Source organism: Cibotium barometz, chromosome 22 (genome assembly GCF_041138505.1).
Source record: "Cibotium barometz isolate CiBa-2024 chromosome 22, ASM4113850v1, whole genome shotgun sequence".
NCBI lineage: Eukaryota > Viridiplantae > Streptophyta > Polypodiopsida > Cyatheales > Cibotiaceae > Cibotium > Cibotium barometz.
This window is the reverse complement of record NC_141067.1, coordinates 43,146,680-43,159,793: the sequence shown is the minus strand read 5'-3', so window position 1 is coordinate 43,159,793 and position 13,114 is coordinate 43,146,680. Positions and strand designations below refer to the sequence as shown.

The 13,114-nt window shown below is 44.2% G+C and overlaps 1 protein-coding gene across 5 annotated transcripts in view; it reads right to left on the bottom strand.

The window, feature by feature from the left end:
• The window catches only part of LDA (limit dextrinase), a 160,351-nt gene that overhangs the window by 43,715 nt on the left and 103,522 nt on the right, over positions 1-13,114 (bottom strand). For 4 of the 5 annotated variants that reach the window (XM_086816685.1, XM_086816687.1, XM_086816688.1 and 1 more), the window contains 2 exons: positions 9,262-9,350; positions 9,103-9,180 (listed from right to left, as the gene is read on the bottom strand). In XM_086816685.1, coding sequence (XP_086672811.1) covers positions 9,103-9,180; positions 9,262-9,350 — 167 coding nt within the window. The remainder of the gene's footprint in view (positions 1-9,102; positions 9,181-9,261; positions 9,351-13,114) is intronic. The other variant, XM_086816686.1, reaches the window with a different exon arrangement.

The following is a 13,114-nucleotide window of genomic DNA, read 5'->3' as shown; positions in this document are numbered from 1 at the left end:
AGCTCCTTTTGAGATTATTTATGGCAAACCATTGTTGTTGCCTATTCTAAAGACCAAAGAAAAGATCTTCCATGCGGATGAGTTTCTTTGAGATTTGGATTTGTACAGGTTCAAAAGACTATTGAGACATCTCAAGCCAAGCAAAAGAAAGCTGCAGATAAGCACAAAAGGAAGGTCGTTTTTGAAGAAGTAGATTGGGTCTTATAGCGATTTGAAAAAGCAAGACTTAGAAAGTCTAAAGCTAAGGAGCACAAGGAACCCAAGCAAGCCCCTAGATGTTATGGACCTTTTCTGAAAAGATGCAAGGGAGAAGAGAGCTTGAGCTCTTGCTAGCACACACACACACTTATAAAACCCTAATAGAGAACACACAAGGTGAGAGGCTGAAAATCTTCTTCTTCTTCACTCAACACTCAACACACCATATACAAAGATAAGAGTACTCACATATGAAAGGGTACTCAACCAAATACATACTAGGATTCTCTATAGTGTGAACCCAACTAAATGAGCTGACGCTATAACTATGCCAGTCTCTAGAATGGCTGTCACACAGCCTGTCATCCCACTGGCCGCATATCACCCATGATCTCACCAACCATGCCAGTCGTGTAAGTGTGGGGCCTATCCCCCAGGCGGGTCATCAGTGTCCACCGCCTCACTAGATGAGCTCGATATCTCAACACTCCCCCTCGAGCTCAACTCCATCTCATGTACACCAAGCAAAGCCCTGAATCTACGGAGCTTCTCTGTACCCAATGCTTTGGTGAGGATGTCAGCTACCTGATCCTATGTGCTGACATAAATAAGGTCAACATCTCCTGCCACGACCTTCTCTCTGACAAAATGGTAGTGGACCTCTATATGCTTCGTGCGAGCATGAAAAACTAGGTTCCTGGCCAACTGTATACTGCTAATGTTGTCACAGAAAACGACAACTTGTCTATCCACTGATAGACCCAAATCTGCAAGTAGCGTTCTCAACCAAGCTACCTCACATGCTGCCATAGCAGCACCTCTGTACTCGGCCTCTGTACTCGATAGAGCAACCGTAGGCTGCTTCTTGCTGCTCCAAGTCACAGCAGCACTCCCCAAAGAAAACATGAAGCCACTAGTAGATCTTTTATCTGAGATACTACCAGCCCAATCAGCATCTGTGTACCCATGTACACATATCTCTGTCCCAGTTTCATAAAATAGTCCACAATGCAAAGTACACCTCACATATCTCAGTATGCGTCTCAATGCATCCAAATGCGGCTTCCGAGGAATCTGCATAAACTGACTCACCAACCCAACAACATAGCTCAAATCTGACCTGGTGATCGTCATGTAGATCAAGCTTCCTACTATGCGCCTATACATAGTAGGATCCTCCAAAATCTCTCCTGAATCTGCACTTAACTTGTCATTCTGATCCAATGGCACTGAGATAGGCTTACAGCCTGTCATACCATACTTGGACAACACGTCCAAGCAATACTGTCTCAGTAATCCAATACCATGTGGTGACCTAATCACCTCAATGCCCAAGAAATATCTGAGCTCCCCCATGTCCTTCATCTCAAACTTTTGTCTAAGCAAGAACCCCTCTATCACTGTGTCTCACATACAGCGAGAAATCTGCATTGGCTACATGAAAGCCAATAGTGACAAGATATTCAGAAATCTTGTCAGACCATGCTATTGGTGCTTGTTTTAAGCCATACAAGGTTTTCTTCAACCTGCAAACATGCTCGGGGTGACTCACATCTTCATAACCAGGTGGCTGCAACATATACACCTCTTCCTACAAATCCCCATGCAAGAATGCATTCTTTACATCCATCTGATGTAAAGACCATTTCTTTGATGCAGCTACTGCTATCACAACTCTCACTATTGCCATCTTGGCAACTGGGCTGAAAGTTTTCTCATAATCAATGCCATATGTCTGCGCATATCCTTTGGCTACCAATCTAGCCTTGTACCTGCTTATGCTTCCATCACTGTTATGTTTTACTTTGTACACCCACTTGCATCCAATGGCTTTCTTGCCTTCAGGCAGTTGCACTAAATCCCAAGTCTCATTTCCATATAGTGCATCCATCTCCTCATCCATAGCTTTCTCCCAACACACATTTCCAATAGCCTCATCAATGCATGTGGGCTCTACAACCTGCACAACCTTTGCCATGTATGCATAGTGATGTGCCACATAACCATCATAGGTAAACCTCTGCACAGGATTCTTCACTCTCCCAGATCTTCGCAGCTTTGCATTTATGGCTTCCATAGCCTTCTTTACACCAGGTGTTCTCATGTAGCTGGTATCCCAAGCTCCTCATCAAGACTCATCTTTGAGCCACTAGACTCTCCATCAACATGAGAATGTCCTGCAGAAATGTCAGGCATACTAAGGGGTTCAACCACTTTTTCTTTGCCTTTATGTGATGTACTAATCACATTTGCAGGATTGGTATTATGACGCAGCCTGCCACTCCATGGTCTATCAACTGAACCACTAGATGAAGACTCTCCTGGTCCACTCAAAGACTGTGATTGCTGACTTGCATTCTGTGCAACCACATTTCCACTCACATCAACCCCAATAGCTTCTTTTTCAGCAGCATACCAATTGCTCATCTCATCAAAAACAACATCCCTACTTACCCTCAACTCACGTGTAGCAGGGTTATAACACCTGTATCCCTTTTGCTCGAGGGAATATCCAATAAACACACATTTTTCAGCTTTTGGATCCAGCTTAGTTCTCAGCTCATCTGGCACATGCACATATGCAATGCATCCAAAGACTTTCAAATGAGACAAATCAGGTTTTCTGCCAGTAAACCTCTTCTCTGGAGTTACATCATGTATGGCTGCAATTGGAGTTACATCATGTATGGCTGCAATTGGAGTCCTGTTCATGATGTAAACTGCTGTAGAAACAGCCTCAGCCCAATAGCTATGCGACATATTCTTCTCTTCCATCAATGCTCGCGCAATCTCAGCAATGTGCCTGTTTTTCCGCTCAGCAACTCCATTTTGCTGCGGAGTGTATCTGCATGTTAACTGTCTCCGAATACCATTTTTCTTCAAAAATTTAGAGAACTTATTGGAGAAGTACTCTCCCCCTCCATCTGACCTTAGGCGCTTTACATATTTCCCTGTTTGCTTTTCAACCATAACTCTGAAATTCTGGAAGTGAGTAAACACCTCACCCTTCTCCTTCATGAAGTATACCCACACTTTCCTTGTGTGGTCATCAATAAATGTCACATAACAACTGCAGCCTCCCATAGACATGATCTTCGTAGGACCCCATATATCTGAATGCACAACATCTAGTACATTTCTGCTCACATTTCTCTGTTACGCGGAAATACATGCTTTGTTTGCTTTCCAAATTGGCATGCTTCACATATTCTCTGCATACCTTCAACTTTAAACTTTGGCAGCCTTGTCACAATTCCTTTAGTTTGCATAGACTTCATTCTCTGCACACACATGTCCAATTCTTTTATGCCAAATGTCTGTGTCTGCAACAATTCCTGAACCATTTGCAAACATCGCAGCACTCACTTCAGGCATGTTTACATTCAACGTAAACATTCTGCCCACTCTGTTGTCTTTTGTAACCAACCTGCACTTGTCTTTAAAGTCTTCAACATAACAACCATCAGGTTAAACCGAACCTGCAAACCCTGCTCAATCATCTGGCCAACTGAAACCAGTTTCTTTGTTATGTTCGGAACTTTGCCATCCTGCATAGACAATGGCACATCTCCAACATGGGCAATTGGATGAGCAGTGTCATTCCCTGTTTCCACAAAACCTGGTCTTTCAAGGTTCTTCATCTCCTTGAACCACGTCCCATAACTTGTCATGTGGTTCGAAGCACCTGAATCAACGTACCATATATCATCTTTATGTGCTGCTTCAACATTTTCAGACATGGCATTAACGACATGCTGCATAACAAACAACCTTTCATTATCCTCATTGTTTCTGCTCGAGGATGCATAGTTGTTTTGCTGTAATTTTCCATTTTGCATGTCAATCTGCTTCTTATAGCAATCTGCCTGCACATGTCCAGGCTTACCACAATAAAAGCATCCACGTGTATCATTATATTGCCTTTGCCAATTTCCACGACCTCTTTGACTCCCCCTGCCCTGAATTGACCTCTTCCACTTGTGTGGTGGTGTTGTTGTTGTTGTGAATTCTGGGACTGTTGTTGTTGCTGCTGCTGGCCATAATTCTGATTACCCCCCTGCCCTGAATTGACCTCTTCCACTCCCCCTGCCCTGAATTGACCTCTTCCACTTGTGTGGTGGTGTTGTTGTTGTTGTGAATTCTGGGACTGTTGTTGTTGCTGCTGCTGGCCATAATTCTGATTACCTGTTCGGCCACCTCCTTGACCGCATCCACGGCCTCCTCTACCTCGTCCTCTTCCTGAGCTTGTGTAGAAGGCCTGTTGCTCTAAACAGTTTTTGTTTTGTGAAGACTGTTGGTCTTCACCCAAGCTCTTCTCTTCTATAATCAACATAGACACCAAATCTGTAAAATTGGGAATGTTTTCCCGAGTCTGAATAGACATCTTGAACGCCTTGTATTATGGCCCGAGACCACATAGACGACAGACTTCCACCTTATCATCATCATCTACTGAAACACCAATAGATGCAAGGGATTTCACAATACCCTTTATCTTCAATGCATAGTCATTCACAGACATACTCTTTCTCTCCACAGTATGAAGTTCATTCTTCAACTGTATCTTGCGTGCCTTGGTATTTGTTTCATAGAGTTTTACCAAGGTGTCCCACGCCTCCTTGGGGGACTTGGCATCCTTTATGTGCCCAGCACTCTGTTTTGTCCTGCACAAACTGCTGTATTTTTTGCAGCGGTACTGTAGTACACTCAAATGTCACAACCAGTGACCTCATTGTGCATACATACACCCAATGGCAACTGTTGACCTCCTTGCAGCACACACAGTGTCTGCATAGCCCATCTGTCTTCCTACAGTTCTTAAAACAGAGATCTGCAGAGAATCGATGACTTACTCGCAGTGCTTGAAATCGCCTGGTTTTTTAAAAACGGAGGTCCTGACGTGCCTGAATCGCGTTTTCGGACCAAAACTTTGGACCGATAGGACAATATAGTTGCCCTATAGCTTTACTCCCGCGAAGAAAGCTCCTCAATCAGAGATCGTTTGTCGGTGCCTCCCGTAGAGCTCCCGACAAGGGTGTAGTCGCCAACACAAATAGGAAAGAGTAGTTGAAGCTCTTACCCTTGTACCGCTTCCTGTGCTTCTCTTGCTTGCAGCTCAACCCTTAGCATGAACCAGGCTCTGATACCATGAAAAGATGCAAGAGAAGAGAGCTTGAGCTCTTGCAAGCACACACACACTCACAAAACCCTAATAGAGAACACACAAGGTGAGAGGCTGAAAATCTTCTTCTTCTTCACTCAACACTCAACACACCATATACAAAGATAAGAGTACTCACATATGAAAGGGTACTCAACCAAACATATACTAGGGTTCTCTATAGTGTGAACCCAACTAAATGAGCTGGCGCTATAACTATGCCAGTCTCTAGAATGGCTGTCACACAGCCTGTCATCCCACTGGCCGCATATCACCCATGATCTCACCAACCATGCCAGTGGTGTAAGTGTGGGGCCTATCCCCCAGGCGGGTCATCAGTGTCCACCGCCTCACTAGATGAGCTCGATATCTCAACATTTTCAAGTTACCAAGAAGATCAACGATGTATGTTATCGATTGGACCTTCCAGATCATTGGAGGATACATAATGCCTTCCATGTCAGTTTATTGAAGACATATACAGGACTTCTCCCAGAGGAGCCTGTAATGGAGAATCCACCAGAAGTGAAAGAACAAGAAGAAATCTTACAGTCGGAACAGATTGTATTCCATTCCATTAGAAAAAGAGGAAAGACAGTGGTCAGGAAATTCCTCTTGAAGTTTAAGAACTATTCGCCTATGGATGCAAAATGGATGCCGGAAGCGTACTTCAAGGACTACCCCAATATTCTTCGAGCTTATGAGGAAGCAGTTGGTCCAAAAGTATTTGAAGTACAGGCTTGAAACATCTTGTGATCAAGACAGATTTAAGAGAGAGGGATTATACCTCTAGCCCTCTTCATTGTATATATTTATACTAAAATGGAATTGATCATTATCTGGCTTATGTAATGGTCTAGATTCAATATGCTCTAGTTTGGGTGGCAATAATACCGGAAAGCCCAAGGAGCTAGATTTGTATATGGGAGCCAACGATGCCAGAAGATCCATTGGACGGCAATGATGCCACATATTTTGGACTTTGCAGTTCAGCGGTCATTACAACCAGATGGCCCAGATGACTGTATTGGATTTCGCAATCGGGCAGTCATTGCGACTAGATGGCCCATATGACTGCATTGGATTTCGTAGTTGGACGGTCATTGCGACCAGATGGCCAAGATGAGTATATTGGATCTCATAGTCAGGCGATCAATGCGAACAGATGGCCCAGTTGACTATGGAAGACTTCTCGAGCGGTCCTAGTGACCAAATGGCCTTGAGGATAGTCTAAGCGGTTTCCCTCGAGAGCCATATGGTTGAGCACAGTTTCGATGAAACCAGACAAGACAATCCATGAACAAGAGGATCATTACTTCTGCATTGCATACTGATGTATGTTTGAAATTCTTTGACTTTGTATGTTGTTTTTGATGTGTGGACAATGCTTGGATTTATGGCATGTGATAGTCCACTTGACCAGTACCTGGAATACCCAGTAGGCACGAATGATGCATACCTGTTTGTTGACTAGCTTGTGTCTAGTTTTTGCAGAAGGTGAATATGCATTTATTATATATAACACATGTGACAGGCTATGAAGGACATGTACCATCAAGAACAAGGACATTGGTCAAAGAAAGGCATAAAGATATTGCCAGAGGCGTAGAAGGCACCACATATATGAGGAAAGACCAGATGCATAAGAGCACCAGATGGGGCTAGTACCACGATCATATGGAATATTTGTACCTCACAGTTGAGGACAACTGTGATATAAGAGGGAGGGAATGTTACTATTTGGTCCTCCTAGCTCTTTTCACATGATGGAACTCATGCCCAAACACTTGGACTGCTTGATGGACACATGAGAACAAGGGTCCTTAGGTTGGCACAGGAAAAAACACAATTCTTGATCAAAAAGTCAAACTATGTTGACCAAAAGCTGAGGGCACCATTGGAAAGAGGACATTGAATTGGATCAAAAAGCTAAAAGCCGCTTTTTCAAAAAGCAGCTCCAGGGCCTTGCTCAAAATATTAAAGGGAAAAGACAAAAGCAAAGCTAAAAGCAAAGTTTGAACCGCTTTTGGTAAAAAGCAAGATAATCCTTCAACTATAAAAGAAGCATAGATCTCTCTTCCAAAACCCAAGACCAAGAGTGTGAAGGCTTCTGGAGAACTCATTGTCGACTTCATCATCATCATAACGAGGCTGCTCCCTGCCGCCCCTGAGCGTTAAAGTCTACCAACCCTGAGCGCCGATTTCTGCCGCCCCTGAGCATCGATCTATGCTGTCTCTGAGCGCTGCTCCTTGCTGCCGCTCAGCACTGCCCCTTGCTGCTGCTGAGCGCTGAACTTTGCCGCCTCTAAGCGCTGCTCCCTGCCGCTTCTGAAGCGCTGTTTTCTGTCACCTTTGAGCACCGCCCAGAACTGACTGTACCACTCAGCACCTGCTGCGCTGCCCTGTTGCCGCCAGCACCATCACCATCAGCAAAAGCCATCGCCTCTAGTGCCAAAAACCGCCTACAGCGCTCTGCCCAGCTGCCTCATATCCTCAGATTCGCCACCAGGATTACAGCCACTGCCGGCCAACTGCCTCCAGTAGTATTACCATTTGGGGCTTCATTATCACTAACTCAGAATTCGTGTCTTTGAAGTGCCTTTCAGATTGGGTGCAGAGTTTTTCTATTGTGGGATTTTGTAAGCAACAAGAATTTGATTCATACTTTGGTACTAGCTTCATGGCGAGCTCAGCATCAGATATCTTGTGCCTCAACATCGAGTTCGACCCGACCTCAACATCGGCACTCTTGTTTGATATTATATTGATTTGTTGTATTGGTCCTGGCTTGGAAAAGCCCGTGGATTGTTCCTGAAATAAATTCCCGAAAAGGGGGCGGGGCATGTTCCCCGCTCAGCGTGGTGTATTGTGCGAAACCCCTATACCCATCTTTCTCTCCCCCTTCTCTCTCTTTATCTATATCTCTTGTACACATCTGTCACTGCACACTCCGTTGGGCTTTACACACACAGCCCTTCGTCCCCCATCCTTGGTGTGTCCGTCGCACCCACACAAGCCATTCATGAGGATCCACCATCAGCCATAGTGGTCACCCGATCACAAAATAAGGCCATGCTTGAAGAGCCAAGTATGAGATAGTTTCCTCCCTCAGAGAGTGGCCAACCATGGAGGGAAACACCCCTCCCCAGTTTGTTTTTTACCTCCTATGATGGTTCTCAGCATGTACATCTAGCCCTCGGGCTGCTATTTTTTAACTTATAGAAGGATCTCTTTCTTGTGCACGCGTGTGGTGCACGGGCCAGGGGGTAAAAGAGAAATTATTGTTCACCTGGTAGTTGTGTTTCAACTCAAACCAAATTTCCTTAAATTTATGTGACCTGAAAAGTTTTTTGTGCATATATCATGTCACATATTTTCCACCAAACATAATAAGACCAAGTATAAACACAATGATACGCGTTCCCGAACCTTTCAAACTGACACCCCCTGAATATGCAAAATGTTTGGGCTTCAAAGTAATAATTGATAAAAGCGCAAAAACGGTATGTTAAAATTGTAATTTCCTCTTGATGCTATCTGTGTCCAGCAATTCGAGATCAAGAATGACATCGAGTTTCAATGCAGCACGATTAATCCCAAGGACATATATTGTTCTTCTGCTGTTGGTTCAAACAATTCCATAAGCTTACCTTTACCTGTTTCTACCCTTTCCTTTCCCCACATCTTAAAATGATTCACTCTACCAGGAACATGACAGATTGTAGAAGTCGATGGTATCTTACATTTCCCATTTACTTCCATTTTTCTCTCTTGGTGGTAATCCAACACCCCAGTTGTTAGATTCATACGTGAAATCCAATCTGGCACAAAAACATATTCATGGCACCATATCAGCCTATATATAGTGTTCCTTTCGAAAGAAAAAAGGGAAAAAGAACTACCTGTTGAACCAATCTCCTGAATTGTATGAGTCTCGATCAAGCGACTTGGAACGTAGTATATCATCCCCAGCATGAAAAAATGGGATTCCCTATTTCATCAAAATTTAAATGTTTTTGAATGTGAGAAGAAAGAATGGATTGAAATATCCTTACTCTAATTTTCATAAATAGACTTTCACCCTCCTTTTGTAAGGAAATTTCCTACTATGAATATGCAGCAGTATCAAAATGCAAATCTACAAAATCCATACAGCTTCTGATCCACACCAAGTCAGCTTCTTCCTTTTACCCTCTAACAAAAGGGAGGCTTGGGCATCTGTGATCTTGAGAAAAATGCAAAGAAAGGTTGTCACCATGTAACCTAACTTTCAAGGCTACAAGATGACTTTACGGGTCTCTTCCAACATACTGCAAGAACACCGACCACACAGAGGTGAGGACTGCGTATGTTTATCCACAGCCTGTAGGCAAGTTGGTAGTTGATTGAACCCTTGAGCTTGTCATCTCGGGCTTGCTGCAGCAGCAGGACACCTCCTCATGTGATGGTTGTACTCCAGGCACGGGACTTTATGTTTCCCCCCTCAAAATAGGGGTTGAAGCTCAGAAAGTGGCAGCAATTCCGACTGATTATCAGGATCTCATACTAGGGGGGTAAAAAGGATTGCCTATGTTTCTTTTCAATGAACCTACTTTCATGCTTTACGTCCAAACTCTGGAACTTCGCATCAGTCCATGGGAAGAAGTTCACTATCCTAGCAACTGAGCTTCCACCCCTCAAGTGGAAAGGTCTAGACAGATAATCGAGTGAAAGGCAGCTAGGGGCATTGCCTCAACATGAAATGGTCAGGATGGGACAGAATAACTCCACGGTACTAGGGGGGATTGCAATGTACTTTCCCTAGAGAAAAGAATAACTTACTACACGAGAAGTTTGACAACTAATAGATCTAGCCCAGTCTACAGTAGCCTGCTACTTGCTCAAAGCTCAGGTGGAGGGACTCCGTGCAGAATTAACTGAAGCAAGGAAACCAGCAAAGGTCTGGGCTGACACCATCCAAGGACTAAAGGATGAAATATTGGACAACACAATGGCGTTGGAAGTTGCCCAAGTAGAAGCCCAAGCCCTGAAAAACCAAGAAGAAGAGGAAGTTATGTGCCTTCCACTAGACGCTAAAGCAGCAGTAATAAAAATAGCAAAGGCCAGACTTAGCAAGGTGTGCGATTAGGCACTGCAAGACCTAATGGAGATTCATGAACAAATATCGTGCAAGCCGCAACAACAGGTCATTCATGACCTAGATAAAGATGATGATGCTGACAGGGAGTCACAACAGCAACAATCCCAGAACAAGTACCTCAGGAAAAGGAAAGTAGGAAGAAAAAGCAGACAAACATCCACAAGGCTTGATGGAATCATCCTCTCTATGGAGTTTCAATTCAGATGCTTTGACTTTTAGAAAACAATTTTTTTTCGCATTCCACGCATGCTCGCATACACACACCACTTCTAGAAAAATGACATACTTTCTATAACTATGCACAAGGGTCTGTCTCTTCCATTTTTTGCACAATGCTACATGGAGCTGGAGACGATTCAACAGTGCTTTGGAGTTACAGAGAGCTGTGGGAAGAGAAATGTACTTCTCATGGATCATGTGCAAAGAGGAAAACCTTACATCAATTGGGGACCAGTGACTTGAAAGGTAAATCTCAAAACCTCACATGTTATGTAAAAGTCAGAATGGCTTTCAGGCTCAACAGTGGTTTGATTTCACAATCATTATAGCCTAAGACTGTTACGACCCTTACAAGTACATGCAAGAAAAGTGTGGGGCATGCTGGTAGTGCGTGGGACCAAATGGTGGCATCATACGATTGCACTGTTGGGTAGGAGGGAAGCTAGCCTGCACACACACACACACACACACACAACCTCAAGCACATAGAAATGTGAGAGTGCTAGAAAAGATGTACTCAATAATGATTTGAAATGAAAGTACAAGTGAGTACTAAAAGGCCTAGGGCTAAGTGCCCAACACACATACGTGTGTTCACACGGGAAAAAACCTGTGTCCAATCACAGGGAAAAAGTGCCCGTGAGTAAGCTGGGTTCATGCTGCCCTGCACTATGCTCCACAGTAAGAGTGAACTGCAATGCCGATGGAAAAAGCAAGCACTATATGACGGGGAAAAGGAGAATCCCCAATGTCATAGCGCTAATGCTAGAGCACAGTAGTACATAAATGCATCACCAGAAATGCATGGCAAAGATCATGTGGACATCAACTGCATCAGATCAAGAGGCATCGCATAATACCCCCCTGAAGGCAAGTACCAAATGCCAAGCTGAACTGCATGTAATCCACATCAATGCTCTGTAACTGCACCAAAGATAAGCATAAGAAGAGGTAGCAGATATACACGTGTAAAGGCAACAGGATCCAGAAGTCATGCCTGTGAGACATGCAACGTAAGCTGCAAGAGGGAAACTCATCAATGGAGAATCCGATGAGGAAAAATCAGCAATGGTAGGACTGATATAAGTAAAAATTCAGCAATGGGAAAAGCTGAAAATGGGGAGAGAAAGTGGGGGCTCGAGGCGGGCATCGGCCAATGCTATGAGAAGATAGGTAAACTCTCAGCGATGCCATGATTAGTGGCATGTATGGCAAGTGTAAAGATGCATAATCCCACAATGAATAATATACGTGTGACATGTCAAAACCATGAGAGCAAGTCAACACTGGCCAAGTGTGTAAAAGGCACTCCCAGTAAACATCACATGTGAGAAAGTGACAATGTCAACACTGTAGAAACAATCCTGCTGCAAGGGAAAACAACATAAAAGGCATCTCCAGTAGACGTCACATGAGAGAAAGCGTCTAGCATAGACCAGCATAAGGGTCAACAAGCATAAGTGACCATGAGGCATCACCAACTGCATGTGGGCAAGTAGAATCCCCCCTGAAATGCATCTGCCAGACAATGCATACCATGGAGTACAGACTATAAAGCATAGTCATCAAAAGCAATGGCATCAGAAGACATCTCTGCAGGCAATGAAGATGTAAGTGTCAAGGCTGACACGTGTAGCCAAATTGGCCTGATTTGCACTTGTGGAAGAAGATGCTAGCTTCTTATTTTTCACTCTCAATACGCTTCCTGCATTCCTCTATGGTGTGCCCTGCTTTCCTGCAATAGTTACAGCGCTTTTTCTTTTCAGGCTTATCCTTTGTCTTAGGAGGATCCGATGGGCTAGGTTTAGGCCCATATCTATTCCCACGAAAGGGAGCAGCCATTGCTAGCTCAGCAGACATGATGTTGTTCCTCTTGGAACGAGATTGCTCTTCACTGAGCAAGAGAGTCACAAGGTTGTCAAAAGTGACCACATTAGGTGCATTGCCAGCCAACAACCGCAAAGTGGTGCCAAATTACTAATAAGAGTCAGGCAAGTTACGCAAAACTGTCTCAACAAGATAGCTATCTGTCAAGACCTCATCAATGTTAATGAGCTGCTCTCGTACGTCCTTCACATGAATAAGGTACTAATCGATAGAGTCACCTTCAAGCATGCGGTCGGTCTCAAGCTTGCCCCGAAGGTAAGCTACACGAGCCTCATTGCGACCTGAATACAATGCCACCAAGGTATCCCAAGAACCCTTAGCAGTGGTGCATTCGTTCCACCAAGGTATCCCAAGAACCCTTAGCAGTGGTGCAAGAACGAATGTGCGGGATGATATGCCTCCGGCACGAGAGAGCAATCAATGCATGGGCCTGAGCATCCCAAGTACGCTGCTGCTGAGTACGAGGAAGACGAGGAGGTGGACCTACATGAGGGTGAGCGGGAATCACT